The sequence below is a fragment of the Arvicanthis niloticus genome, chromosome 11 (assembly GCF_011762505.2).
Source record: "Arvicanthis niloticus isolate mArvNil1 chromosome 11, mArvNil1.pat.X, whole genome shotgun sequence".
NCBI classification, from domain to species: domain Eukaryota; kingdom Metazoa; phylum Chordata; class Mammalia; order Rodentia; family Muridae; genus Arvicanthis; species Arvicanthis niloticus.
In genome coordinates, this window is record NC_047668.1 from 14,503,301 (window position 1) to 14,529,731 (window position 26,431).

General features: G+C 45.2%; 1 protein-coding gene across 1 annotated transcript; it reads left to right on the forward strand.

Annotated features, from left to right (window-relative positions):
• Positions 1 to 214: 214 nt before the first annotated feature.
• Egln3 (egl-9 family hypoxia inducible factor 3) lies at positions 215 to 26,162 on the forward strand. The gene is made up of 5 exons (XM_034514518.2): positions 215 to 919; positions 19,362 to 19,481; positions 21,167 to 21,303; positions 23,464 to 23,537; positions 24,563 to 26,162. The coding sequence occupies exons 1-5, from the start codon at positions 215 to 217 to the stop codon at positions 24,592 to 24,594; spliced, it is 1,068 nt and encodes a 355-aa protein (XP_034370409.1). The 3' UTR covers positions 24,595 to 26,162.
• Positions 26,163 to 26,431: the final 269 nt, after the last annotated feature.

A 26,431-nucleotide genomic window follows, 5' to 3' on the forward strand; every position in this document is an offset into this window, starting at 1 on the left:
GCATCTCAGACCTGAGATCCTGGTTTTCAAGTTTGTTAGGGGATTTAACGCAAATCAATATGCAAATCGAGAGCATTAAAACAACAACAACAACAATTACAACCCTTTCTTGGGTCACACACAGGTTAGCTAGCATGGAGTTCGCCCAGAGGCTCCGCAGCACCAGTCCAAGAGGAAGGGCTCGGAGGAGGAGGGCAGTCTCGGGGGCGGGACCATGACGTTGGGGTCAAGGCGGGGCTTCCTCTTGTTCCTCCCCCGGCCGCGGCCGCCGCGGCGGTGGCTCTGCATCTCCAAAAGGGGCCCTCCGACTTCTCACTGGGCCAGTCCGGCGCTGGGTGGCGGAGCCCTGCACTACTCTCACCGGTCTCAGAGCGGGGCTCCCTTCTCTTCAGAGTTTCGAGCAACTTTCCCCGCCTTTGGAGCTAAAGTGGCTCGGGGACCGTGGCCGCCGCAGGTGGGAGAGCCCCCTGCCCGGCTCTCCGCATCTTCGCTGTGCGCTCGCGCTGGGCAAGCCCTCCGTGCTTGCACCCTGGGGGTCCCCGGCCTCGGCTCTGTGGGCGAGATGCCTCTGGGACACATCATGAGGCTGGATCTGGAGAAGATCGCCCTGGAGTACATCGTGCCCTGTCTGCACGAGGTCGGCTTCTGCTACCTGGACAACTTCCTAGGCGAGGTGGTGGGCGACTGCGTGCTGGAACGGGTCAAGCAGCTGCACTACAACGGGGCCCTGCGTGACGGCCAGCTGGCGGGGCCGCGCGCCGGCGTCTCCAAGCGGCACCTGCGAGGCGACCAGATCACGTGGATCGGGGGCAACGAGGAGGGCTGCGAGGCCATCAACTTCCTCCTGTCCCTCATCGACAGGCTGGTCCTGTACTGCGGGAGCCGTCTGGGCAAATACTATGTCAAGGAGCGGTCCAAGGTAGGATGCGTGCGGGTGCCCAGTCACAGCTGCGCTGCAGGGGACGGGAAGCCTTCCTTCGGAGTGTAGTGTCGCCTTCGCTGGGCTGCAGCGAACTTTGGTTTTTAACCAAGAAGTCAGCTTGCCTTATCTGCCCAACTTGCGTCCCCTTCCACCTCCCGGCCTAACTCCTTAAGCAAAAGTCCACGTTATGGGGCTCAGGTGCCTCCTGATGATGAGCTTCTGCTGACTCTGAAAGAATTGCTCTGGTTTTGGTGATGACCGCAAGCACGACTGGCTGGTGGAGGGAAAAGATATTCGAAACACTTCGACACACATGTCCATGATCCAAAGTGCCTGCTTTAAAGCCACCCGGTACTGCCCTTCACAGTAGCCAGAGGCACTCTTAACTCTTCTAGAGGCAAGTGTAATTTTTGCCTTTGTGTTAATTGGCTTGTAGAGTTTGGTAGGGGTGGGAAGGAAGAGTTTGATACGAAAAGGTTAAGTAAGACTCCACTTCTCTGCGCAACCTTTGAGCGCTGGGTCCCACAATTCTCTTAGACCCCTCAGCCCAAGTACTGAACCCCATGGCATCGCCTTTCTTTTCCTATGAACTCATGACAAAGTCCACTCAAACAACCTGATAAGGTCCATGCGAAGCGAGTGATGAAGTACCTCTGGGTAGAAACCTTGTTTTGTTCACATAGCCGGTAGTGGGGCAGTGGGTGCCAATGATTTATCTTGAAAACATTTACAGGTAGGTTGGCAGGTAGACCAATGGGTAGTGGAGGAGCCGAGACAGTGCATGTAACATTACTTTGGGTTAGTCTCTTGCTCCTGGCCATTTCTTCCTATAAGGATAGTCAAACCCTCTCTCCAGGAGCAATTCAGAGTGATTTGCCCCCTATGTTGTTGCAGGACAAGGCACTCTCAGAATCATGAAAACTTCTTCTGAAGTCCAGCAAGGTAGAGCATGCTAGAAGCCGAGGAACCATGAGCATTGACCCATGTGCCTCTCTTTAATAATACTCCTGTAGTCTTATTTGTCCCCAAAGCTGGAAAGAGCACCCTTATAAAAAAAAGCAAGTGGTCAACTGGAAATGTCTGGAAGGGTCGAGATGTAGGAAGTTGCAGGTTGCTGTCAGGCTAGGAGGATGGAAAGCAACTGTGTGATGAGTTATGAATGGATCCAAAGTAAATCTTTGAGGAACTGTTGGATTCTGAATGTTAGTTTGACTTGGGAGTAGTTACCTGAATTCTGTTAGAGAATGATGACAGGGTATTTTTTTTTTTTTTTTCTTCCGTCAGCTTGGTGGTAGACTCGATCATCTGCGTTTTCATCAGGGGTGTTTCTGCACTAAATAACCCTGGGCTTAGCCTCTGTACTGGGAGGTACTTGTAGCTTTAACCTGGAAGGCCAAATGACACTTTATCAGTTTTGTAAAGTTTCTTCCAAGCTTAGCTGTTAAAGAATTTCTCCTCAGTGGTTTAGGAATAATGTTTCCCCCTCTGAGGGACATTAGAATTAATGATAACATACTTTATTATTTAGCTTTGACGTAGTGGATGGCAGGAGGACCTTGAGCTAGAATTTAATTCAAAAGGAATGAAAAAAGTACTTTGTCATCCAGGGTAAGGAAGGCAGGCTCTGTAGATCCTGGGGTGAACCAAGTAACTTTTCAGTTAACTGTGTAAGAAGGTGATGGTGCATTGAAAAGAGAAAATCTGTCTTACCCATGGAAGAGGCATCTTTCCTTATCCAGATTCTGGCTGTCTTGACTGTTCCTGGCACAAAGCTCTCCTTCACGCCCTTTACAAAGTCCACCTCTAGACTGGACTATTTCCTGGCTAATTAGAACCAAAACAACAACAACAAAATAAAACAAAAAACCAAGTTTCAACAAACAATTATGATAGTTTTTTTTTTTTTTTTTATGTAAAACTTTGATTTACTTCTGTAAGGCTGCCTGTGGCCTCGGGTCCCTTACTTGGAGTTTGCTAGTGATGCATTGTCAAGGCACATCCTGTCTATAGGGGCTACCCTCGCTTCCTTTCACTTGGCCTGTTTTCTTTCTTACGTGCCTTTCCTCCCTCAGTGTCCTTCATCGTGTACTGCTTCCCACAGTACTGATATAGATAGACCTAATTTCCTGCTTATGGTTCCAGGGGAAAATTGTTTTCTTCATGGAGAAAACTTGTACTGATTTTCAACTTATTTATAACTTTTGATTGAGGGAATTTCAAACATGCACACATGTAGACAGGCTAGCGTGAGCTCCCTCTCACCAGGCTATTTTGGCAACTGCCAATTTGTACATTTAGTTTAGACTGTTTTTTTAAAAATATTCTTTAAATTTCTATTCATTGTACTTACAGATGCATATGCCCTCGTTACGTTTTTTTTTTTTTTTTTCTTTAAACTGAACTTGTAAAGGTCACTGAATAATGTGAGCAGAATTGCAAAGGTATTGGGAATAAATAAGAATATTTACTGGACCTAAACTGTGGGAGATCTCTTAGTATTCGTGTGTGTGTGTGTTTGTGTGTGTGTGTGTGTGTGTGTGTGTAACATATCTCTGTGTTAGAAATGGTCTGCTTTGCCTCTGCTGTGGTGAAATGGGGTTTTTTGAGTTAGAGTCCCTCTGGGGAAAGGGAGTCCCTGAGGTCCCGAGGATTATAGGAGTATCATGGCGCCCCCTAACCTCAAATATGGCCATTGCTTTCCAAGCAGCAATGGTTAGCTGTTACTACTCCCTGCTGGAGATCTAGCCCATATCCAAGATAAATACTGCTTATAATTTGCTTCTTTTTCTTTGGCTGCCTAGAGCTTGCAAATGGCTGTTTTCCAGAGAACGTGTAATTTATAGAACCGAATGTCCCTTTGCCTGAAGCATTCACGGTAGACTCAGAGTTGGGAACTCTTGAGTTGCCTGGTGCTCTGCTCAGCGCTGTACTAACTTTACTTACTTTTCTGAGCCTCAGCCCCCAAAAAAACGAACCAAGCACTTAAATAATAGACCCAGAATCTCACATGGTCAGGGGCCAGAGGCAGTTTTAGAAGGGGGTTGGGGGAAGATTGGTGTTACTAAGCCTTGTGGCCTTAGATAAGTTAAGTCACTTGGGTCTTATCAAGTGTATAATAATACTAATAATTCAAAGGCTTTGGGAGCAAGACCTTTATGACAATACATGTAAAATTCTTAGAATTTCCAGTCTTCATCCTTGTTTAAAAGCTCTAGGTGAGGTCTGAGATTCTCCCTCAGATTGGTCTGATTTCAGTCTGTTCGTAACCTCAGGCCTTCCTATTTAGCACCCCAAATGTGCATGTGTGTCTCTGAGTTTCTGTGCAGGACTCCTGTGAGGCAACTTACACTCACAAATAGACATGAACTGTAGGATCGTCTAGTTCCTCATTAACTGTGTCTCAAGCCATAAGACACACAACACACTGTGGAAGTGGGCCACTTGAGTGCGTTTGAGGTGCAAGTGAAGTGCTGGGTTAGTTTTTCCAGTGTTGTTTTTAGACTGGTTGTTAGGACCCTGACCAGGGCACCTATGGTGGTAAAAAGGTTATATTGTGAGCAGACAGGTCAGTCATTTTGTGGAGACAATACCGAGGACTGAATAGCAGGAGGCTAATGAATAAGAGAGTGTGTAGCCTGGGGGGCGTGGGCTTGCCTCCCCTTGTGGAGCAGCTGTTTGGCCCGCCCGCTCTTCTGGTAGTGTTAAGAATGCTTGTTACTTGAAGGAACTTATGCAGGTTGGAAATGACTCTCAACAAAATGGGATGCTGTTCTGATCTGACTTCTCTCAGGATACAGGCAGAAATACAGGATACAGAAATGCAGTCAGGAGTCTCAGAGGACTGGGGCCATAAATATGGAGCCTTCACACCCAGCTGGTGCAAGCTCTCTGAGTTTTAAGACCTTTCTTTTTTCTCTGTTTCTGTTCTGTATTTCTTCCCCTCCATCCTTCTAAGCGAGCCTTTGCTGCTGTTCCGCACACATGACTCAAGTAATTCCTCCCAATGGCTGCTTCAGCTGTTAGGTCAAGATGGCCTGAAGCCTGAACACCAGTCCAGAATCCCACTTCCACTGCCCAGGAGAAATCTGGACTGTCTTGACCTTAGCTCTGGGGAGCTATGAGTCTTGATGGGTGGTGCAGGCCTATAAAATTATGTGTCACAAATATGGTTGCCGGAGCTCGTGACAAGGTGTGATCCTTAGAGAGCAGAGATTTGTAGTATCTCTGTGGTCAAATTGTTAAGCTGTCTGAGGAAATCATTTATAGAACACAGCCTCGGTGAGAGGGAATCCTGTCTTTGATGAGGGAGATTTCATGGTCTGTGTTGTTGAATGACACTTGAGGAACATAAAAGAAGCTGTGTGGCTACTCAGGAGTCCTTCCTGTTTGTGGTGAAGCCATTTCTACAGCCCCTACTATGTGTGTGTGCATGTGTGTGTATGTATCTGGTCCCTCATCCAGGAAGAGAGGTGTCTCTCCAGGAGTCCTTGATCAGTCCCCGAGAAGGGCTTATGGGAACAGATGCCTCAAAGGCTGGTTCTGGGTCATCAATCTGGTCATGGGTCATGTGGCCCAGGATTGGCTGGTGAATTCTGCCATGTGAATTCAGTATTTTATTTGAGATTTTTAAATATGGCTCAGACTTAGAATGCTAAGCACCTTTATGGTGGGATTACATTGCATATCTCTGTAACCGGCCTTTGGATGTCAGGGGACAATTTCTCTTTCTGACAGCTTACGCAAATTTGGTAAATTCTCTCCTGACTCCTGACTCCGGCTAGGAAAGCTAATTTTTCCTAATAATAAAAATAGCTTTGCATCCCAGGACTGTATCCTGGGAGCACGCCATATATGGGGACAATATGCTGAGGTCTGAAGACTTTCACTGAACAGAACTGCTTGGTGAGCATCTTCAAGTGTCCTTCAAGACAAGGCTCAGAAGGCTCGCCTGGGACTTTGGTCAGCTTGGCATCTCTACTTTTGGCTGAATTCTCTGGTGCTGGGTAAACATTTGACGTGTGCCCATTGAAGACCAAAGAGTAGTGAATACGTTCATCCTGTGGACAAGGCTATCATTTTTTTTTAAGTTATCTTAGCCACAGATTCGATGATTCCTTTGTAGCAGCACTTTGTGGCTGTTAACTAATGCTCCGAGAGACCGTCACTCTCCTCTGGTGTTTGTCAAATGCACATGTTCTGACAGTAATGATAGTTCTGATGTTTTCTGCTGGGTATCTGCCAGGGATGCCCAGTGGGTGGCTGAATCCAGAGGCCCTGGTATTGTAAATACAACAGACAGATCATTTTATGATGCCAGACTAAAGAATTCAACTTTGGCAGATGGCCAGGAACCATTGATTTGGCTTGGATTTGTAGCTCTGTGGGTGTTTGCCAAGTGAGATCAGTGGAGTTAATTATACATAGGATTTGTATCCTTTTTTCTTGGTTATTTCTATCTTCAACCAGGATAGCACTTGCTTCAGTTTACCTCCCCCCCCCCCCCCCAGTGATACTCATTTGTAGATGAGTTTCTGCCCGTGGTTTTGGTGAACTGTGCATCTCTTACCCCACCCCCCCACCCCCATCTCAGCCTTACTGAACCCTGCTCTACACTGTAAAATGTAGCCCCTCAGGTTTTGAACTGCGGTGTTCCCTATGCTCAGAACGGTATTGATACATCCTTATTAAGGCAAGCCAGTTTTTTGATTCTTTAGAAGGCACATCGATAATGTTGCCCAAGTTTTAGAGTAAACATCAGTTGTTGCTTTGATGTCAACTACCCCTTCCATAAGTTTATGTGTTTGAACACTTATTCCGAGTTGGCACCATTTTGTAAAGTTGTAGAACCTTTAGAAAGTGGAGCCTTGCTGCAGGAAGTGGGCCACCGGAGGAGGGTCTTCTTGTGGTTTAGAAGCCCTCATATATTGTCTGCTCTCAGCTTCCTGGCCATAGGCAATTGAGCAGCACCTGCCACTCCTGCCTTTATGCCTTCCCTGGCCAGGAATTCCCTCAAGTTTTAATCCAAAACAAACTTTTCCTATCTTAAGATTCTTCTTGTCAAGTATTTGGTCACATCAACCAGAAAAATAACTAAAATATTGCATGTAATAAAAATAACCTCCAAATATTTATGACTGAAGGATGTACTGGTAGTCTGAATTATTTGGCAGTCAGGAGACAAAATGGGAAACTCAGTTCCAAGTGCCTTCCCAATCTGGTTTTGACTTCAATAGGAGACCGTGAAGTTGTCGGCATGTTGGGAGGTGTAGTTCCTGTGTTGTCCTAAGCTTGTCTCTGATATTCAGTAGATGAATAAAGTGCCTCCCTCCAGCTCACCCCAACTTCAGGGACTGTATGCAAAACCAATCCCCCATCTTGCCAATTTGATGACTTTTTTTTTTTTTTAACAAAACAAAACAACAAAAACTCTTCAACTTCTTTCATATTCATCTTGTTTTGTAGGTTAATTTGAGTGATTTGAATGGACCATTAAACCCCTTTTCACCACTTAGCCAGGGACACACAGGATCTTTGGTCCTTTGGGTCCACAGAGGGCCCATGGGCCCTTGCTGTAGTTCACAGCTGCACTGTGGAACTTCAAGTTTTCCTGATTTCCTTCTCAACTAGAATTTTCTTTCTTCAGTAGACATCCTTAAGGAAGAAGAGTGGCTGCCTTTGCTTCTCACCTTCTCTGTTAACCCCTCCCCTCTGCGGTTGCTAGAATCTGGTTATGCAGGCTCCCCACTAGTTATGGAGTTCCCATTCTTAAAAGCAGGATAATAACCAGTGCCGTTGCCTTCTCATTGTCCACTGTAACAACCCTTTGAACCTCTGCTGAATCATAGAGGCCTTTTCTGTCTGACCTCCTGGCCCTTTTATACTTAATCTTCCCCAACTGCCTTCATCCTATACCCTGCAATGCTAGAACGGGACTTGCTAGGCACAGCTAGCTAGCAGCTCCATTGTCTTCTACTCTGTAGCTCCCAGGCCCTGTAATGCCTGTCTTGGGAAGTCTGTCCTCTGTCTCCTACCTAGATGGCCCCAGGACGTTCATTTGGTTGATTATTCTGCCTCCCTTCAATTTAGAACTCCCTGAACTCAGAGACCACTGTGCTTTGTGCATATAGTTCCTTAGGGTTATGGATGGTTGGCTTCATTTCATCTTTGAAAGGAATTTTGAATTCAGTGGACGTAAGTGTGTGTGTGTATGTGTAATTTTTTTTAAAGCACATATACTTCGCTAAGAGACAAAAGAGTTTGCATCATGGTTTCTCATTGGATAAGGAAGCATTCCAAATGCAAACCTTAACTTTGCAACTTATTGTCTTCCAGTGGGAAATTCTGTGCAACTCCTGTATCCTAGCAGCTTCTTCACAGATCTGCCTCAGAGAAATAAGACACCCAAGGCTTAGTGTTTCCAAGTTCTGATCATAGCTCTGCCCCTGGCAAGGAGGTCTCTCAGAATATCTCCCACTCCTCTGTGATTGAGTAACATTTTCCTTTTACATTTTAATTTAGATTTGGGTGGCATCTCTTACTGGGCATTAGATGGAAACCTTACATATTATTTTATCTCATTTATTTCATTGTGCTCTTGGGCAAATCTATTCTCTGAGCCCATTCTCTGCATCTGTAAGACAGGTACAGTATTACCTGCTTCCAAGAGTAGACGGAATTAGATGAAAATTGAGATTAGATTTCCCACGGAGAAGGAAAACAGTTGATTCCTGAGACCAGCAGACTTGTTCCTAGAGTCAGACCCCAGTCCTGGCCTGGCTGTTGTCCTCAGAGGCAAAACCTAGCATGGACAGCATGCTGAAAAGAAACAACTGGGTGTTTACTGCTTGCTCCAGGATGGAGGAAGAAAAGCTTGTACAGAAAGCTTTCTGTTCACCACCCTAAATTAACCAGTGCACTGCTAACCAGTTCCTTTTCACTTTCAAGCATTTAAAGGGAGGCTTTGCACACTCTTAGTTCTGGCCTAGAATAGCTGTGGCTCTCAGGGGTTCTGGGCTGGTATCAGCATTGGCTCTAAGCACATATTCTTGGGTTTCTCTAGACCTACTAAGTCTCTGGGTGAATCCCTGGTATGCTAGTGTGAGAGCTACCATGGGAAGTCCATGCGGAATAGTGTGGGCCTTTTCCCGGTTCTTCTGTTCAAATCCAAGCTTATTCACTTGTTGCTAAAGCTAACAGGGAACAAGCATTTTTTAAATTCCTTGTGAGATCTTGGGGGAGCAACCACGCCATACATGTCTATGGCTTTTCTATTATTTGTGCCAATCAACTTTATTTTTCAGACTATAGTTGGAAGGAAGCTTGGAATTGATTTCCTCCCTTTTTATAAATCAAGGGGAAAGTAAATTATGATGACCACAGATTAGGAGGAAGGGACAAAAAAGATTCATAGTCACTTTGGTGATTGCAAATCTGAAAGCAGTGTCTTGCAAACAGCTGTGTCTCTGAAAACTTATCATCGTCTATGTATTCCAACTATGGGTACCACTTAGGAGCCCAGAATCCCTGGCCCTCCAGAACAAAGATGCCTAGCTATAAAGGGCATGGAGAAAGCCAAAGTTTGGAACTCTCTGCCCTGAAATCTTTTGACCAGAATCAAAGTTATGATTCAGTAGAAATCAGGGCGTGGCTGCCATTTTGCTTCCTCCTGATTAGTTATGGATATCCTCGGTATTTGTTTGTTTGTTTGTTTGTTCTTCTGGTTGGGGGTTGGAAGGTATATTTAGTAATTCAGAAGAATTTAGAATTCTTTCTTTATTGCTTGTTTTGTGGTGTTTTGTTTGTTTGGAGACAGTCTGGTTGCCTAGGCTGCCTTGAACTCACTATGATATTAGGTAGGGGGGGATCTTCTCTCTCCACTTCCCAAGTGCTAAGATTACAGGCTTGACCTGATATACCCTACTTCTCTTGAAGTTGAAGGAAGGCCATTGCATTCCTGGTCCCTCTAGAAAGAATAGCACTCATTTCAGATAACACTTTCCCTAGTATTTTGGTGTTGAATGGTGGGAAGTCTGTGTCTTGGAACCCTGGCTCTCACCTACTTCTAACATACAGTGCTTTCCTGGAGTCTCTAACTCTCAGTTCTCACATTTGTTTTTGGGTTTTGTTGTTTTTAAGATAGGTCTAAGGAGTAAACCCAGATTGACCTTGAACTTGTGACCTTGGACCTGAGGCTTCTGTTAAATACTAGGGTTACAAGTGTGTGGGGTCATACCTGGCTGTTCCCTATACTTGTCAGATGGGACTGTAGCAGTCTTTGAGGAGCTTCTGGACTATTGAATTAACTGCTTGACTTGGAGCCAGGCATTCTTATTTCTAGTTCCCTTTAAATTCCTCAAAACCGTTGAGGCATCTCTCTCTGAGAAGCCACCCTTCTACCCCTGTTTCCTGTTAAAGATCTTCTGGATGTCCGCCCTCCTTTAAGCCCCTCCTTTAAGCTGGCAGTCTGCTTCAAGTGAATTCTAATTAACATGACTGTAAAAGTTCTGTCTTGTGAATTCTAATTAATGTCCTAGTAGCAGAGTTCAGAAGTCTCTCGAACCAGCTTTATGCCATAGCAGGGAAAATTGATCTCTTCCCTGGGATGCTTTTACTTGGTGCGTCTCGTTTTCTTTCCAGGGGAAATGAACTTTTATGTTTCCTCAAAAAAGAAGTTTTCTTTTCTGAATTGGCTGTTTATCAGCTGACTTTGAAGCCAGTTTGGGAACCATAGCTTGTGTTGACATGACCTAATGAAGGAGGGTGCTAGAAAGAAACCCCCAACGTCTAGACCGTGAGAGGACGACATAGCTGGTTGTGTTAGCCCTGGGCTAACATGAGGACTGGGGCATTGGGAAAGGAGAGGGGAGAAAAGCCCAGGGGCCTGCCTGTCTGGGGCAGCCGCAACCTGATGGTGGGGTTGGGGTTGTCTCTGTGGTATGGTAACAGAAGCCAAGACAACCGCTCGGCCAGCGCTGCTTTGCCAGAAGATGTAGGCGATTTCCTTTACCTCTGGCTCTGCCCTCAGCTTATAATTTATAAGTAACTTCAAGCACACTCATTTCTTGGTTTTTGTTTGTTTGTTTGTTGTCTCTCATGACTTTGTGTCTCTGTGGGAAATGGGGAATAGATTCAATCTCAACTGGTTTGAAAATATTGGGAAAAGATGGTTCTGCACTGAACATGTCTAGATCTTTTTTGTCATTTCCTAAGCCATAGAGTTTGACAGCTATTTTCATAGCATTTTATAAAGTATTGAAGTCACCTCAGGATGACTTATAGAATATGGGGGGGGGGAGGGGAGTCTCGTAGGCCGAGTGAGTGCAAGAACTCCACCATTTTATGTGGAGGACTTGAGCATGTATTTTGGTACCTGAGGTGAGTCCTGGAGTTGTACCTTACATAGAACAGAAGACCATAATTCACCCGGAAAGTTTGGGGACAAGCTAGTCAGCCTTGCGCCTTAGACAGCTTTCTTGTTAAGCTTCAGATTCCAGTCTCATAGTCTTCAGCCAGACTGACCCAAGGAGAATTTAACTCCTTTTTGCCTCCATTTCTTCTGCTGCAAGGATGAGTGCCCTCCTGATGGGTTCCTGGTGCAAATGTGTCAGTACTTGCAACGTACCCATTACAATCAGGGACTCGGTCAGTGCTGCATGAGTGTTTGTGTGGTAGCTGCATGTGTGCACTGCGTTTCCTGAGTTCTGGCTGCACTGTCTTTTGGTGCGTGGTGTCTTTAACTGAGCAGATGCATTTTCCTAAGTTCCGAAAAGCAAATGTAGGATTCTCCTATCTACGTTTACAGCGACATCAGAGCCTTTCCATATTGTGTATGATCTTTAGGGCACTACAGGTGAAGTTTGATTTTTCTGATGTTTGTGTCTCACGTTAAGGAAGTTAAATGCTGTCAGTCCTAACCCCACTTTGCCTTTAGGGTGACTAATGGATCTGTTCTCCGGGGACACTTGGTAACCTCTAGGTCCATATAATAACCAGGGTCAATGACTCCCTCTGAGAACATGCCAACAGCATTGAGTACAGCTTCTGCTCACCCTTCCAGTAACCAGGCAATTAAACAGGTTCTGTAGAAGTGCCACCTGGGCCCATCAGGCTATAGGAAGTGACAACTGCTAACATCTGGGCCAAAGCCTTGGGAAGGAGATGGTTAACTGTCTTAGTGTCCTGCAGCCTGCTAGACTGGCTGATTTTGTAATTGCCAGGAGGAAGCCCCTGCTGAAAGCCTTTCTCTGGTGACTGGAGAACGGTGGGGGAGGAGCCAGGGCTCCCCAGAGTCTGTTCCCTCCCCTGACTGCCTGGCGGTGTGCTCGGGTGTGGGCTGGCTGCCACTCTCACGAAGCGCACGTAGCCCTGTCACTCAGTCATCTCCCAGCTGGCCCGGAGCCAGACCTCCACGGGAAGGGCTGCTTTCCCAAACCCAGGCAGCCTGCGCTGCTATGTGGATGCTGCCAGGCCTGTTTACTGTGCCTAATTGCAGGACTTAGAAGAATCCCCTTCAAGCCAAGGAATTAGCTACAGCTGAGAAAGGAATGATGATTGTCTCTTAAGTTCCTTGTCTCCTGAGAGTTTCAGTGGCTTCCCATGGGAGAGTGACTCACTCAGAACTTTGTGCACGGAGTGGGGACCCTCCGCAGTGGAATCTTGATGAGATACCATTAGATATTACAGTTTTGTGGTCTCCCGTAGTTTTGTGCAGACTTGTGGGCATATGTGTGTTGTGTGTGTCTGTGTGCTCTTGTGAGTGTTTTGTCTCAGAGTGTGGAGCGGGACCCAATTTCTCAAAAGACTGTGGCACTTGGTACCTGTTAGCTGTATCATCAATACCACAGAACAATTACACAGAAGGTTATCTTCTGCATAATTGCTGGTGTTTGTATGATTTGGAAGCTAGGGCCAAGTTCACGGAGGAGTGGCTGGAAAGTGAAGATGGTGAATTAATCTGCCCTTCCAGGTGCAGCGCCCCTGACAGAACAGGAAGGGCAGGCAGACCCACTTCAAAGGAACTCAGCCATTTGTAACACCCGTTTGCAGAAGTCCCGAAGTTCCTTCTCGGTTGTGCAATTCAGGTGGAAGGGCACGCACAGCACCACGCTGCACTGCAGTGAAGTTAATATGTAGCAGTACGCTGGGCGTGTGCATTTGGGGAATGGCTCTGGTTTTAGTGTGAACATCGGGCGTGTGAGGAGGGCAGAAGGAGTTTTCCTTGTGAGACTGGACCAATAGGGAACCTGAGGGATTTGGAGTGTGTTGAAAGGACCATGAACCTGACACGCACTGGACTCTGTCATCTTGAAACTTTGGGGAGCTGGACACAGCCATGTTGCTGCCCACCAAACCGCACTTTCTTGTCTCCCCCTCATTTGGTCACGTTGGTCTCTAACCAGAGGCACTCGAAGAGAGGAAATGGAAGGGCTCGAAGCAAGATGCTAAGATAACTAATGACAGTCTAACTAATGACAGTCTGCGCCCTCGCTTACCTGTGTTCTCCAAGTGCTTGAGTTGCCTACAGCTCCTTTCTTTACCCTGTAAGTGGTGAAAATAAATTTGTAAAACTTCTGAAGCTGGGCATGAGATGGCTCACCTGGTCAGGGAGCTTGCTGCTGCCAAACTTAAGCACCTGAGTTTAGTCCTTGGGAACTCATGGGGAAGGAGTTGTCCTCTGGCCTCTGAGTGCACATACACATGAACACACACACACACACCATAATAGGAAAAGAGTTTTAAGAAGCCACTGGGGGTGGGGGGCAAACTGAAACATTTTGAGTGTGGTTTTGTCCTCACATCCAGACCTTCCTTTTTTGTTCCATTTCATATGCTGGCTCAGCTGGTGGCTACTGTGAACTTTGTGCTGGTGACATTTTTCTTAAGCTTAGAAAAGGCTTTGCATGACTGTTGCCATCTTATGAAGAGGCTTTCACATTAATTTGTGTGTGTGTGTGTGTGTGTGTGTGTGTGCGCGAGCATGTGTGTGCATGCATGCGAATGTGTATGGACACACTCATGCCGAGGTGTGCATCGTTGAGGTCAGAGGACAACACATGGAATTTAATCTCTCTGTTCTCCTTGTGGCTCCCACAGATAGAGCCTGGGTAGCCTGGCTTGGTGGCAGTCATATTTCCCAGAGTCAACTGCTGCTCTCAAGCCATTAATGTTGTAGGAACTTAATCTTGGTGTCCTTGAAGAACACAAACCCTTGATGGCGGAGGATGGTGACTGAGGGCTTAAAGCCAGCAGTTCTAGTCAGTGCTTCAGGCTCTCTCTCTGCATTTAATCTGTAAAGGGTATTCGGAGTTCTTTTACTCAGTGTCAGAGCCAAATACAGAGAGTGTAACTTGACAGGCCAGCTTCAGTTGTCTTTAAGTTAAAAGACACATTCAAAACCAAACCCTGCAAAGAGGGTGCCTCTTCTACTTTGTCGGTTCACTCTGGTCTTCGTGGTCAGACCATTGCAGAAAGCATTTGGATATCCAGAGATTTTTATTTTCTTTTCTAATAAGAGAAATTCAAGCTTAGGGCTGTTGCTTGCCATGTAGGCCTCTGTGCAGCCAATGATCGCCCTGCCCCTGCCTCCGTGTGTCGGCTGGCCCTGCTCACCGTCCACATTCATTGTGTGAGTTAAAATACGCGCTGAACACAAACCTTTCTCCCCAGGTATTGACTTCCACTCCTGGCTCACAAACCCTAAAACACTGCCACCACATTTACCTAGCCCTTGTCACCTGAATACCAATGAGACTATTACAAGCCACAAAACTTAGCAGTGACTCTCTCCCACTGGGCTTTTGTCCAAGCTAATGAAGTGTGTGCTTTCCTTGTTTTTCTCCTGATTCTTGATGTGTCTGATTCTCTGTGTGGCTGTGCTTTAGGGTAGAGAGGGTAAGAAAGAAAGGGTCCCTGTGGCCAATGAAAGCAATCCCAGATCTTGTGCTATGAGTTTTACATGGATTATTTAGTTCGGTTTCCTTAAACCCATTTTACAGATGAGTTAGCTGAGGTACAAAGAGATTTAAGCACTGGTAACTCTGTGCCTAGGCTGTGCTGCATTCACTGGATTTATTCTATGCACAGAAGCTGTTTCTTCCTCTCTCCCTCATTGTTGCCCTCTCTCCCTCCTCTTCTCCCTCCTCCTCCCTCCACTCCTGCTCCTTCTCCAGGCAGCCTCTCTTTAACAGATGCTCACAGCATCTTGAAGACTCCCATTTCAGTGGGATCCAATGTCTCCTGGCCAGTCCTTTCCCACCCATAGAGATGTGATTAAGCAATAATATTAAATCCCTGAAAAAGAAGATTTTAAAAACATTCTTGAAAAGCTTTTGCTAGTATTTGTTTAGTAACTAAGAGGTCCAGTTTGTTAGTAGACCAAATTTTAAAGGCTGTTCAGCCAGATATCTTTAAAGTTCTACGGTTCTTAGTTTGGCTTTTTGTTGTTTCTCCTATTGATCGTATCTCCTTTTGTTGGACAGGCTACTCTAAAATGTGTGAGGCTCCTGCTTCAGCCTCCTCAGGAACTGAGTAACAGGTGTGAGATACTGTGTCAGGCTTAAACACTATATGTATATTACTTGTGATTTTTATAAATGAAATGATTATTTTTTAAAAAAAATTTGCTCAGTAAAAATTTGCATAAAATGCAACTTTGCATTTGTAAAGATCCAGTTCTACTTAGGAATCTGATTCCAAAGTCCTGAGCAGTGTGTGTGTGTGTGTGTGTGTGTGTGTGTGTGTGTGTGTGTGTGTTATACACACCTATATAATATATATACATTTATATGTGATATATATATATATATATACACACACACATTTTTTTTTTCATAAAAACACATGGCATAGCTTCTTTCTTTTTGAGGGCTAGGAGTTAAACCTAGGCTGTCATGCATGCATGTTAGGGGTGACTTCTACCGCTTGCCTTCATCCCCTGCCTGCAGCATGATCTCTAGAGAAGTACTAAGTGTACTGTCTGAGAACGATCATTGTTGCCGAGTGAACAGTTGAAATTGTTGATACTGGTTTTAAAACTGTATCCTTAGTTAGGCTGTGGCTGGTTGCTTTAGAACATCCAGTTGAGACTTTGGAGTGTACAACCTGGGCTTGATCTCTGAACTTGGTTTTTTGTTTGTTTTTATAATTCTCCTACAGCCCCTAGTAGATGCATGGTTTTCTTTTCTCCTGGTGGCATTCATAAAGTAGATTTTATACTTGGGTTCTGCTATAGTTCTTCTATGTGTGTGCACTTCTTCTTGCCTGAACGTGACCATGGAAGTGTCTTAAAGCACATATCTCTGGTGTAGAGCCAGCTCGGGAACACCTGGTTCATTCCTCTCATTTCCTGTTGCTACAGAGCTGTGGAGAGGCCTCTGGGGATGGGGGTTTGTGCAGGGGCCAGTGCCGGGGCCGTTGATGCATCCGAGAACGTGCAGAATCAGAGGACATGCTGATTCATCTGCAAACTCAGTACTAGAACCGGGTACAGTGACCATGTTACCACAGGGACACTGATGTGCTATTAAACTGTTGTAGATTTCAAGTATTGGTCAAGCCAGGAAGTTTTTGCCAATAAAAAACCCCTATAATAAGATACCTTCCTCATTCCCATAAAACAATGAAGTGTTTCAGTGTTTCCCTCAGACCTGCACTCTGGCTCCTTCTACAGACTTGATGAGGTGTAGATAACAGATCAGATAAACCCATCAGTTTCCGGAGTCTGTTACTGCCCCGTGCACAAATTGGCGCTGGCTTGATGACTCCTCACTGAGGTTTGCCTACCAGTGCATCCTTAGCTTCACAGTTTGAGATCCTGGCATGGACCAGCAGACAGTTGGGAATGGGTCCGAGCCAAAACCCATCTCCTATGGCACTCAGCCAGGAACCTCAGTGGTACAATTGGTCAGCAAGGTTGCGGCGGGACCTTTGAGCTTCCCGTGGTTTCCTCCCATTGTTTAAACGTGATGCACATGGCTTCTGGAATCAGAGAGAGGGTGACTTGCACTCTGGCCAGAAAAATGATTTCCTCCTTCCCTTCACGGCATGTGCGCTCACAATAAGAGGGTGCCCTAGTGGTAAGTCCACAAGGAGCTGTGCCGGGCACATTCTCTCTTCTATACCTGCAGCAGTTAGTGGAGGGTGTGTTTGTGGGAACTGTCTGTATTTCCTGCCTTATTTTAATTCGAGCTGAGTTCTAAAGCCTGTTCGTGCTTCTTAATGGCCTCTAAGACCCTGCTCTCTTCACAGTATGCTGAGCTTAGACCGAGTCTTCTCTCTCTTTGGACGGCGGAGGACTGTGCTAATTACTTGTCTCGTTGCTGTAACAAAACACCCGACAAAAGCAACTGGAGGAAGGAAAGATTTATTTTGGCTCAAGTCCCAGGGCACAGTGCGTCGTGGCAGGAAGTCATGGCGCAGCTCAAAGCAGCTGGTCACGGTGATTCCACGGTCAGGAAGCAGAGGGAGAAGGATGCTGGCGGCCAGCTCAGTTTCTCCCTTTTTAGTTAGGACAGGTCTTCCCACCTCAATTAACCCAATCTACAAAATCCATCACAGACATGCCCAGAGATCTGTCTCCAGGGTGATCCTATATCCTGTCAAATCGGCAATTGATAGAAACCGTGTAGCCCATCCTCCTCATCACAGGAAGGAGCCTGGGATCACAGTGGGCTGTGGATGAGGTGGATGGCAGACATCCAGACCACTGACCTTTTCTGGGAGCAGAGCTGCTTTGGAATATAAAGCTAAAAGGCTGACTGACAGCAGGCTTTTTTTTTTTTAAGTTTTAGGTCCCCCCCCCCCCAATAGTGGGGAGACTGGGTTGGTGGGGAAATCATGAAGTAATTGTGCTACGTGACTTTCATTGTTGGCCCTTACACTTCTGACTGCTGCTTCCAGGACTAACTAGGTAATCCCCTACCAGTGTTCTAGGCAACAATGTCATTTGTCTCTTCCTCTCCGGCCACGCCAGCAATCACCTTTTTTCCAAGCCACCATCTACCATCTATTTGGTAATACCATAATTTGTCAAATCCTTATTACAGTCACCTCAAAATCCGACTTCCAAGGAGACATTCAGGCTAACAGAGCACCTTCACGCTACACGTGACAGCACAGTGGCTCTCACTCAGGCAGGCCGAGGGATTACTAGTTGTGAGGAATGTAGAGTTCAGATATCCTCTGATTTAAACTTCAAGTTCATTGCAAAGCCAGGCCACGACTCAACTTCTAGCACGCACTGTATGTGAGGCCCAGCTCTGTTTGCAGGCTCTACTGGGAGTCAGCTCACTGAACTGCCAGTGGCTTAGTTTGGGGCCGTTCTGGACTAGTCCTTTTACTCATGAAGTAACCTTGCTATTTATCAAGGAATATTACAACCCAGACCCCCTAAGTATGTCTGAAAGTATGCTTTCAAAGCAGAGGAAGGAAAACTTGGTAATCTGGGTAACATGGGCTCTGGTTTCAACAAAGAACCATCTACAAGTTCACTGGTACCATATATAAAGGTTTTTTTTTTTTCTTTTCTTTTTTTTTTTGTCACCTTCAAAGAGATCTCCCTATATTGTCTGTGTTGACTCGTTAATGTTAAGGTCTAGCTTCCCGCTGACCCTTCTCTCTTCTTGTGGTCCTAAGCCTTTTATTGAGTAAGTCTGACTTTTACTCCCTTTCGAATCAAATATGGGTTTTTGTAAGAAAACAAGCATGATTCCACAGCTCCCGGGCACTGCCAACCAAGCACAGTCCCTAAGCCCCACACCAAAGATTCTTTCTTTTGTCTTTCCCTCTCTGCACACTTTCTCCCTTCCTTCATTTTTATTTATTTATTTATTTATTTATTTATTTATTTATTTTTGGCTTTTCGAGACAGGGTTTCTCTGTGTAGCTCTGGCTGTCCTGGAACTCACTCTGTAGACCAGGCTAGCCTCGAACTCAGAAATCCGCCTGCCTCTGCCTCCCAAATGCTGGGATTAAAGGCGTGCGCCACCACCGCCTGGCCTTCCTTCGTTTTTAGAGAGGGTCTCCCTATGTAGGCCAGGCTGGCCTCATGCTTGCTGCCCCAGCTTCCAAGTGCAGACATTTACATCTCTGTGCCCACTGTGCCCGCCTCTCACATCCCTGGATTCTGGTCTTGTGGGGGCTCAGATGGGAACCTGGAACCTGCTTTTCCAAAAAGAACTATTAAAGAGAGGCAAGCATCTTGTCAATGATGCAGATGGGTTTCTTTAAGAAGTTTTCAATGTTCTAGAATGTGGGAATATTACTGGATCGCTTACCCTGCACCAAGTCCTAAGGCGGGGCCTGCCTGTTAAGCTTTCATACCAAAGATGACCTCATGCTAATTTTATGTACTGATTGTAATCCAAATTTGCGTATTGTATATGTCTGCTGTAGGAGGAAACTAAGCTTTTTTAAAAACAGCATCTTTGGGATGTCTCCACAGGCAATGGTGGCTTGCTATCCAGGAAATGGAACAGGTTATGTTCGCCATGTGGACAACCCCAATGGTGATGGCCGCTGTATCACCTGTATCTACTACCTGAATAAGAATTGGGATGCCAAGGTACTGTGAAATAATGTGTTTGGGAGGGGAGGTGTTGGGGGGAGTTGGGAGGGGAAACTTGGAGAGTTGTATGCTATAGAAGGTACAATAGGAGTGTACTGAAAGTTCAGATCAAAAGAGCATACCATTGCCAATTAGGTGAAACCTCTGGTAACTTTAGGAGAGTTATGGTTCCTAATAGCAGTCTCCACTGTTTTATGTTCCCCTGCCACCCCCTGTACCTCCTGCCATTTATGGAATTAATGCCAAAGTTGAAAAGATTAAGAACAGTGGCTCTAGAGTTAGTGTGGTGGTGGGGGTAGGGTGATTGTGGTCAGGGGTTAGTGAAGGGAGGTAGTTGAACAATGAGGTGCAGAGTTGATGAGACCCCCAGCTCCGCATATGATACACACCTTTCCCTCTCAGCAGCAACCCTGAGAGAATTCCACAAAAACAGAGTGGTGGGATATCAAAACTGTCCCTGAGAGACATCCCACATAGTCCTGTATCTCAGGATGATATGTCCCATGGGGGTGGCATTCGTTGTAGCCTGTGAATGGTAGAGGTTTGCGTGGCTTACTTTTGTTTGGTAGATGATAGAGATGTGGCGTCTATGTAAAGTTCTCTGGACATTAAGAATGATTTAGGAGTCTGTGAGGTCCGAGAACTTTATAGCTCATCGAGCTTTGGAACCTTCTGTATCTACATCTGCTTTCCTTAGTGTGGACTCCGGCTGTTGTAATGTGATACTGTGTCTCTCCTCTCCATTTGGTAGTAAGACTAGAACAGTTCCTTTAGGGCTTAAAGGTATCCTCTGAGATGCTACTGTGAGCACAGTTACTGGGACAACAATAATAAGCAAGGACGAGTGACACCAACAAAGGTTTGAGTTTCCGCCAGTGTGAGACTGTTGTGTAAAACATTGACATATGAAGCCTTTGAGTTTCCGCCAGTGTGAGACTGTTGTGTAAAACATTGACATGTGAAGCCTTTGAGTTTCCGCCAGTGTGAGACTGTTGTGTAAAACATTGACATGTGAAGCCTTTGAGTTTCCGCCAGTGTGAGACTGTTGTGTAAAACACTGACATGTGAAGCCTTTGAGTTTCCGCCAGTGTGAGACTGTTGTGTAAAACATTGACATGTGAAGCCTGATTTCTACCCAGAAGATAATTGTTTCAGTAGGACAAGTAGATTATACGTGTGAAAAAGAAAAGGCGGGTGAAGACAGTGATAGATGTCCAAAAAGATGTAGATAGCGTGGTATGAGAGGTCATGGAAGTGCCCGGTCAGCGGGGTCAGAGGGCACTTGAAGAGTTCAGAGGATGGCTATAAATTGCTATTGCAGGAGCAGCCGTATGGGAGGCGTGCTTAGACTTAATATTTGATGGCACTATGAAATTGCTCAGAATTTGTCTGCTTGCGCTTGTCGGGTTGAAGCAGTCTGACATAGACAGTTTTGTGTGGTGCTCTCTGCCCGTCCTCTATTTCCTGTCTGTGGCCTTCATGGCTGTGGGAATGGGAAGATGCTGAGCTGAAGTTGAATATAGCTGTCTATAGCTAAGTACCAGGGGGAGTAAATATTCGTGGGATGAAACCTACTTAAAGTTGAGGTACGTGCTATTTCTCCGGGATGGAGCTAACACATCATTGCTGATGTAAACCTCATGTGAGACCAGGAGGTAACTAATCGTCTTCTTGGTCTTCAGTTACACGGAGGCGTCCTGCGGATATTCCCAGAAGGAAAATCATTTGTAGCCGACGTGGAGCCCATTTTTGATAGACTCCTGTTCTTCTGGTCAGACCGCAGGAATCCACATGAAGTTCAGCCCTCCTATGCCACCAGGTAAGAGCTGGGGCCACAGCTACTTTTCCAGGGTGCATATGAACCCCAGATCCCTGAAAACTAATGTCCTGTATAAGGAAGTACAGGATACACCCCAAAACTGATAGGTGAACCTGATTGAAGTGATAGAAATTGAAGGGGCCCCTTTAGGATTCATTAGCATACAAATCTAACTTCAATTTAAGGTAACTGTTAACTTCCTATTCTGTGAGTTGCGAATACTGAAGTCTCAGTTCCTCAGAATGCTTCCTCCTATCCTTCTGTCCCTTCCTTCTTGACCATTAAGAAAAAAGTTAGAGTTGCCTGGGCTTACACTCCTGTAATACCAGCACTTGGAAGTTCAAGCTGGAGGATTGAGAGTTCAACGAAACGTGAGCTAAGTGAGACCTAGTCTCAAAAGCCTTGGGGAGACAGAGCTAAGGTTGAGCTCTGGTTGACACATGGTTACCATGTGTCAAAAGTTCTGCTTCTTTGAGTTAAATTTACTCAAAGAAGTGAATCAGTTCAATCAGTTCAAGTGAAAAAGAACCTTGGGAAAAGAAAGAGTGATTTGTCTTGAATTTACTTCCTTTTCAACTCTTTCTGTAGCTTAAAGTTTGTCCGGGCTAGCCTTATCCATGCCATAACAATTGGATGTTAGAGTTTTGCTTGCTCCATCCATCCATTCTTGAGACAAGGTCTCTTGTTGGGCTGGACTGGAACTCATTCACAATATAGAAGAGAATGATCTTGAGTTTCTGATCCTCCTGCCTCCAACTCCTGAGTGTTGAGATCATAGGCATGTGCCATGGCATATATATATATGTGTGTGTGTGTGTGTGTGTGTGTGTGTGTGTGTGTTTCTGATTCTAGGGCTTTATGCACACAATACAAGCATTCTATCGACTGAGTAGACCCCAGACCTACAATTCAATATTCTTTTTTTTTTTTTTTTTTTTTTTTTTGGTTTTTCGAGACAGGGTTTCTTTGTATAGCCCTGGCTGTCCTGGAAGTCACTCTGTAGACCAGGCTGGCCTCGGACTCAGAAATCAGCCTGCCTCTGCCTCCCAAGTGCTGGGATTAAAGGCGTGTGCCACCACCGCCCGGCCTTCAATATTCTTAAAACCTTTTTTCTTTTTTCTTTTCTTTCTTTTCCTTTTTCCTCCCTCCCTCCTTCCCTCCCTCCCTTTCTTCCTTGGCACATGGATAAGCAGAGTTTTAAAGTCACTGAACATCTTAGAATTATCTAATTTCCATCTAGAAAGCCGATGGAAGTATTTATCTCCTCTTCTGCCTTGAATTCTCCCTTCTCGTCCCCATACCGTGGGCCAGGCAGAGAGTAGAGTCGTGCGGAGTGGGGCTTGTACTGGGAAGGACGTTGAGGTGGGAAAAGCTGTGGAAGGATGGGGTTGAGCACTATCAGGCTTAGCCTTCTGCATAGCCCTACAGGCATCCTGATCTGAGGCTCTGTCACACTGTGACATGGTCTGCATAAACAGGCCACTAGTCCTTGCTGCGTAAGTCTACCTGTGGCCTGATTTTGGGGTTCAGTAATAGGACCCTGTTTTGTGGCAGGATTCTCTAGTTACTTCCCAGCCCAAACGTGAGCAAAAGTAATTGGAAACCCCTTGGGGGGGGAATGGGGGATGGGATGGGGTGCCATGGAAAGTGCTGTGCCTGATAATAATTATAAAAGTAAAAGGTTTAAAAGTCCAAGCATGAGATAGCTCCAATTACAGTGTATCCCATGGATAAGGTAAAGCAAGTAGCAGGAGCAGTGGAAAACCCAAAGGTATCAATCAGTATTGAACTGAGTGAAAGCTTCTCCCAAATGTTACCTCCCTTTCTCTGTTCCCTTCCCATCGTCTTGAGCCTCCATCCTTAGCAGGGCAAGCCTCTTCCAGTCCTTCCTATGCAGCTTACACGTCCCCATCCAAACAGCCGCTGGAGGCCAAGCTCTTAAGAGAAGTTTCTAGGGATAGCATCCGTTGAGTTCCCAGCGCTCAGAACAGGACCTGGCAGTCCCTGGAACACCTGTGTTATATGACATTTATATAGAATTGAATCCAAGGAGATACTTGTAAATTAAAATAGTGGTGGTTTTAAAAATGATTTTACTGTGAGCTTCACAGAGTGAGCTTGAAGCTTTTGGTGGTCTCTAACAGCACGTTTTTTCCACAGGTACGCTATGACCGTCTGGTACTTTGATGCTGAAGAAAGGGCAGAAGCCAAAAAGAAATTCAGGAATTTAACTAGTAAGTGTCTGGCCATTTTCTACGACTTTAGTTTTGTATCTTTTGTAATAACACAGTCTAATCTCAGCTGTGACTTAGCTTCATATATAATGATATCTAAAACCTTGGACTTCATGCTCTTAAAAGAATCAGAAGGAAATGCAGGGGACATTCTCCCTCCGGATGCCCATTGATTGTGTGATCCAAGTGTTTGTAATAGATAGAAATAATTAACTTTTTATTGTGAATGTTAATCAGTCATATGCAATATAAAAGATTTGTTCACAAATGTGGCATTTATATAGAAAATATAACAGATCCCAGCTCCAATGGTTAATTTAAATCGGTATGGGATTGTGGCTCAGTATAGAAGCAAGGCTCTCACACTATCAAACGGATATGATTTGACGTCTTTCCTGTCATCTGCAGCCAGTATTTATAAGTCATGCTTCTCGACTCTAAGCTAAGCAATGGTAGAATAGCACTCTAGGCTGGGGCACGAGGCTCGTGAACGTGAGGTCAGCCCGACCACTGTAATGTCTTGCCTCCCCCAAAAAGTTGTACAAAAGCAGTTAATCCTACCAACTTGGTTCATGAAAAGACAAGTTTCTGGCCCTCTGACTACAGGAACTGCTGTGTCCTGTATCCTTTCGAGTAACTGAACGTTAATATATTGAATCGAGTTCCTAAGAAGTCTTACAGGGAGAACTGGAGATGAAGCTCGGAATTGGAGTGCTTTGTTATCATGTGGCATGTCCTGGGTACCATTCTTTCCCCTGCCAAATAAAGAAAGTGTGTGTTCATATAAAGAAGTTGACATAACTCATGACCTATTTGACCTCTGTACCTATCAAATGCCAAGAAAGACAGCTGTGCAAAGTTCTGTTGGGGTCAATTAGCTCTATAAAGTAGGATGGTGGGATATTGTTTACTGTGTGTGTGTGTCTCTCTGTGTGTGAGACAGACAGACAGACAGACAGACTTGTTGACTGACATAATTCATCAAATTTGACTCCCTAACTTTTTTTTCCCTGTTTCCAACCCAGGAAAAACTGAATCTGCTCTTGCTAAAGACTGACTGTGGTGTGCAATCCGCTGGCTGCATTCATTCAGTATCAGTTCTTGAAGTATTGAGTGTCAAGATCCAAAGAGTCTGTACAATCCCCCTACTGCCTGCATCCTTCAGCTCCCCACCTTGTTTGTGGTACTTCCTGTTTTCTTGCCGGGACTGCGTTGATCTTCAGACACTCTCTTTGCCAAATGAATTCATTTGCTAACTCCAGAAATACCTGCAGACATCCTAGCTGGCCAGCGGTTTAACAGATAGATTTGGGAATATGGCTGTTGAGGCCAGGATTGCCTCTTATTTGCACTTTATGTATACGTCCTGATTTGAAAGGAGGAGGTTTACAAAGAAAGAAATCGGTGACAGATGCCACGAAGAGGCACCCTTGAAAACCTAACAGCAAGAAAGAGAAATATCTGAACAATTTCCAGATGTTGTTAACCCTAGACTGGACAATTACAACGACCTAATGACATTATCACCTCTAGAAAGGGCTGCTGTCATAGTGATCGATATTTGTAAGTGTCCCACGGTGGATGCACCATTTTCCTGGTCCTACAGCCTGTTCTTTCTGAAGGTCATTGCTAAATCAATGACTCTCTTGTCGAAGATGACCCCCAGTATTTATGCTCTACGTTTACTTCTTACTTGGGGAACCTAATTATCCAGAGAATAAAACTTGACAGATAGTTTGTTTTTTTTTTTTTCTGGTATTGAAATTTGATGTTAAATCAAGGGACATAGAGCTTCCTGGTAATTTAGCACTAGCTTCTGCTAACTCTGTGGGAGGAGCAAAGCCTGCTGGTATAGGATTACCACGTGCATGGTAAGCAGTTGGGTGGGAAGTGCAGACAGCCCCCTTTCATCCATGTTCCCTTTAACCGTTCACCGTTCACAACAAAGAACAGCATGCTGTACTCTTAAAAGAGATGAAAATAAAAAGACCTCAGAGCTATTGGAGTCCTTCTACATTGTCTGCACTGCCAGCCTCATTTTAGCTGTTTTGACCCTTGACAGCAACTGGCTGGTAGTGCGGCCAGAGCTGTGGAATTTCCTAAAACTGTGGGAGGGTCTCCCACTGCAGGACGCAGATGCCGCCTCCTCCAGAACTCTGTAGGAAACACCTATTTTACAAAAGTTAGCCATGTTAGTTTTTGCTGCTACTTCCCCATCTTTCAAACCTCTTCAGTTTCCCTGCTAGAATCCCACAAGCAGCACGGACCTGAAAGTGTTTTACTTCATCTTGTTCGGGCATACAGACTTTCCAAGAAAGAAGTTGATACTTTTTCCTTTAATCGGTTTTTGGAAAGTGTCCAGGAAGAACTATTATTCCTCCCCCCATTCCCCCACCCGTGGCTCTGTTTTATTTAGTATTTCCCACCTTCTAACTTACAATGTCATTTCTTTATTTATTATGTTTGTTGTCTTGTAGCCTATGACGTCTAGAGCGTTCAACGAAGACAGGGATTTTGTACGTTTTTGATCCATGCAACATATTCCCAGCACCTAACCTAATGCCTGGCATATAGCAAGCGAGGACTTAGTAAATACATGTTCAATAAACTCAGTCTCCTCTGTAATGGTTTGATTCGTTTTCATTGTCTTTGGCAGGAAAGGCTCGCTGGATTTTGTATCTTTGATTCTAGCATTTAGACTGCTTGCATTTCTTTCTTTTTTGGATCTAGAAAATGGTTCTCAACCTGTGGACTGTGTAACCCCTTTGGGGGGGTGTCAAATGCCCCCTTCCCCAAGGGCATATCAGGTATTTACAACAGTAGCAAAATTACGGTATGGAGGAGGAATGAAAATAGATTTTATGGTTGGGGGTCACCACAACATGAGATGTATT

Excerpts from the sequence above, each read along its gene's own strand:
- Egln3 (XM_034514518.2), top strand. The coding sequence starts at position 215 with ATGACGTTGGGGTCAAGGCGGGGCTTCCTCTTGTTCCTCCCCCGGCCG. Across the intron at positions 19,482-21,166 it reads ATAAGAATTGGGATGCCAAG|TTACACGGAGGCGTCCTGCG; the intron begins GTACTGTGAAAT and ends CTTGGTCTTCAG. Across the intron at positions 23,538-24,562 it reads GAAATTCAGGAATTTAACTA|GAAAAACTGAATCTGCTCTT; the intron begins GTAAGTGTCTGG and ends TTTCCAACCCAG.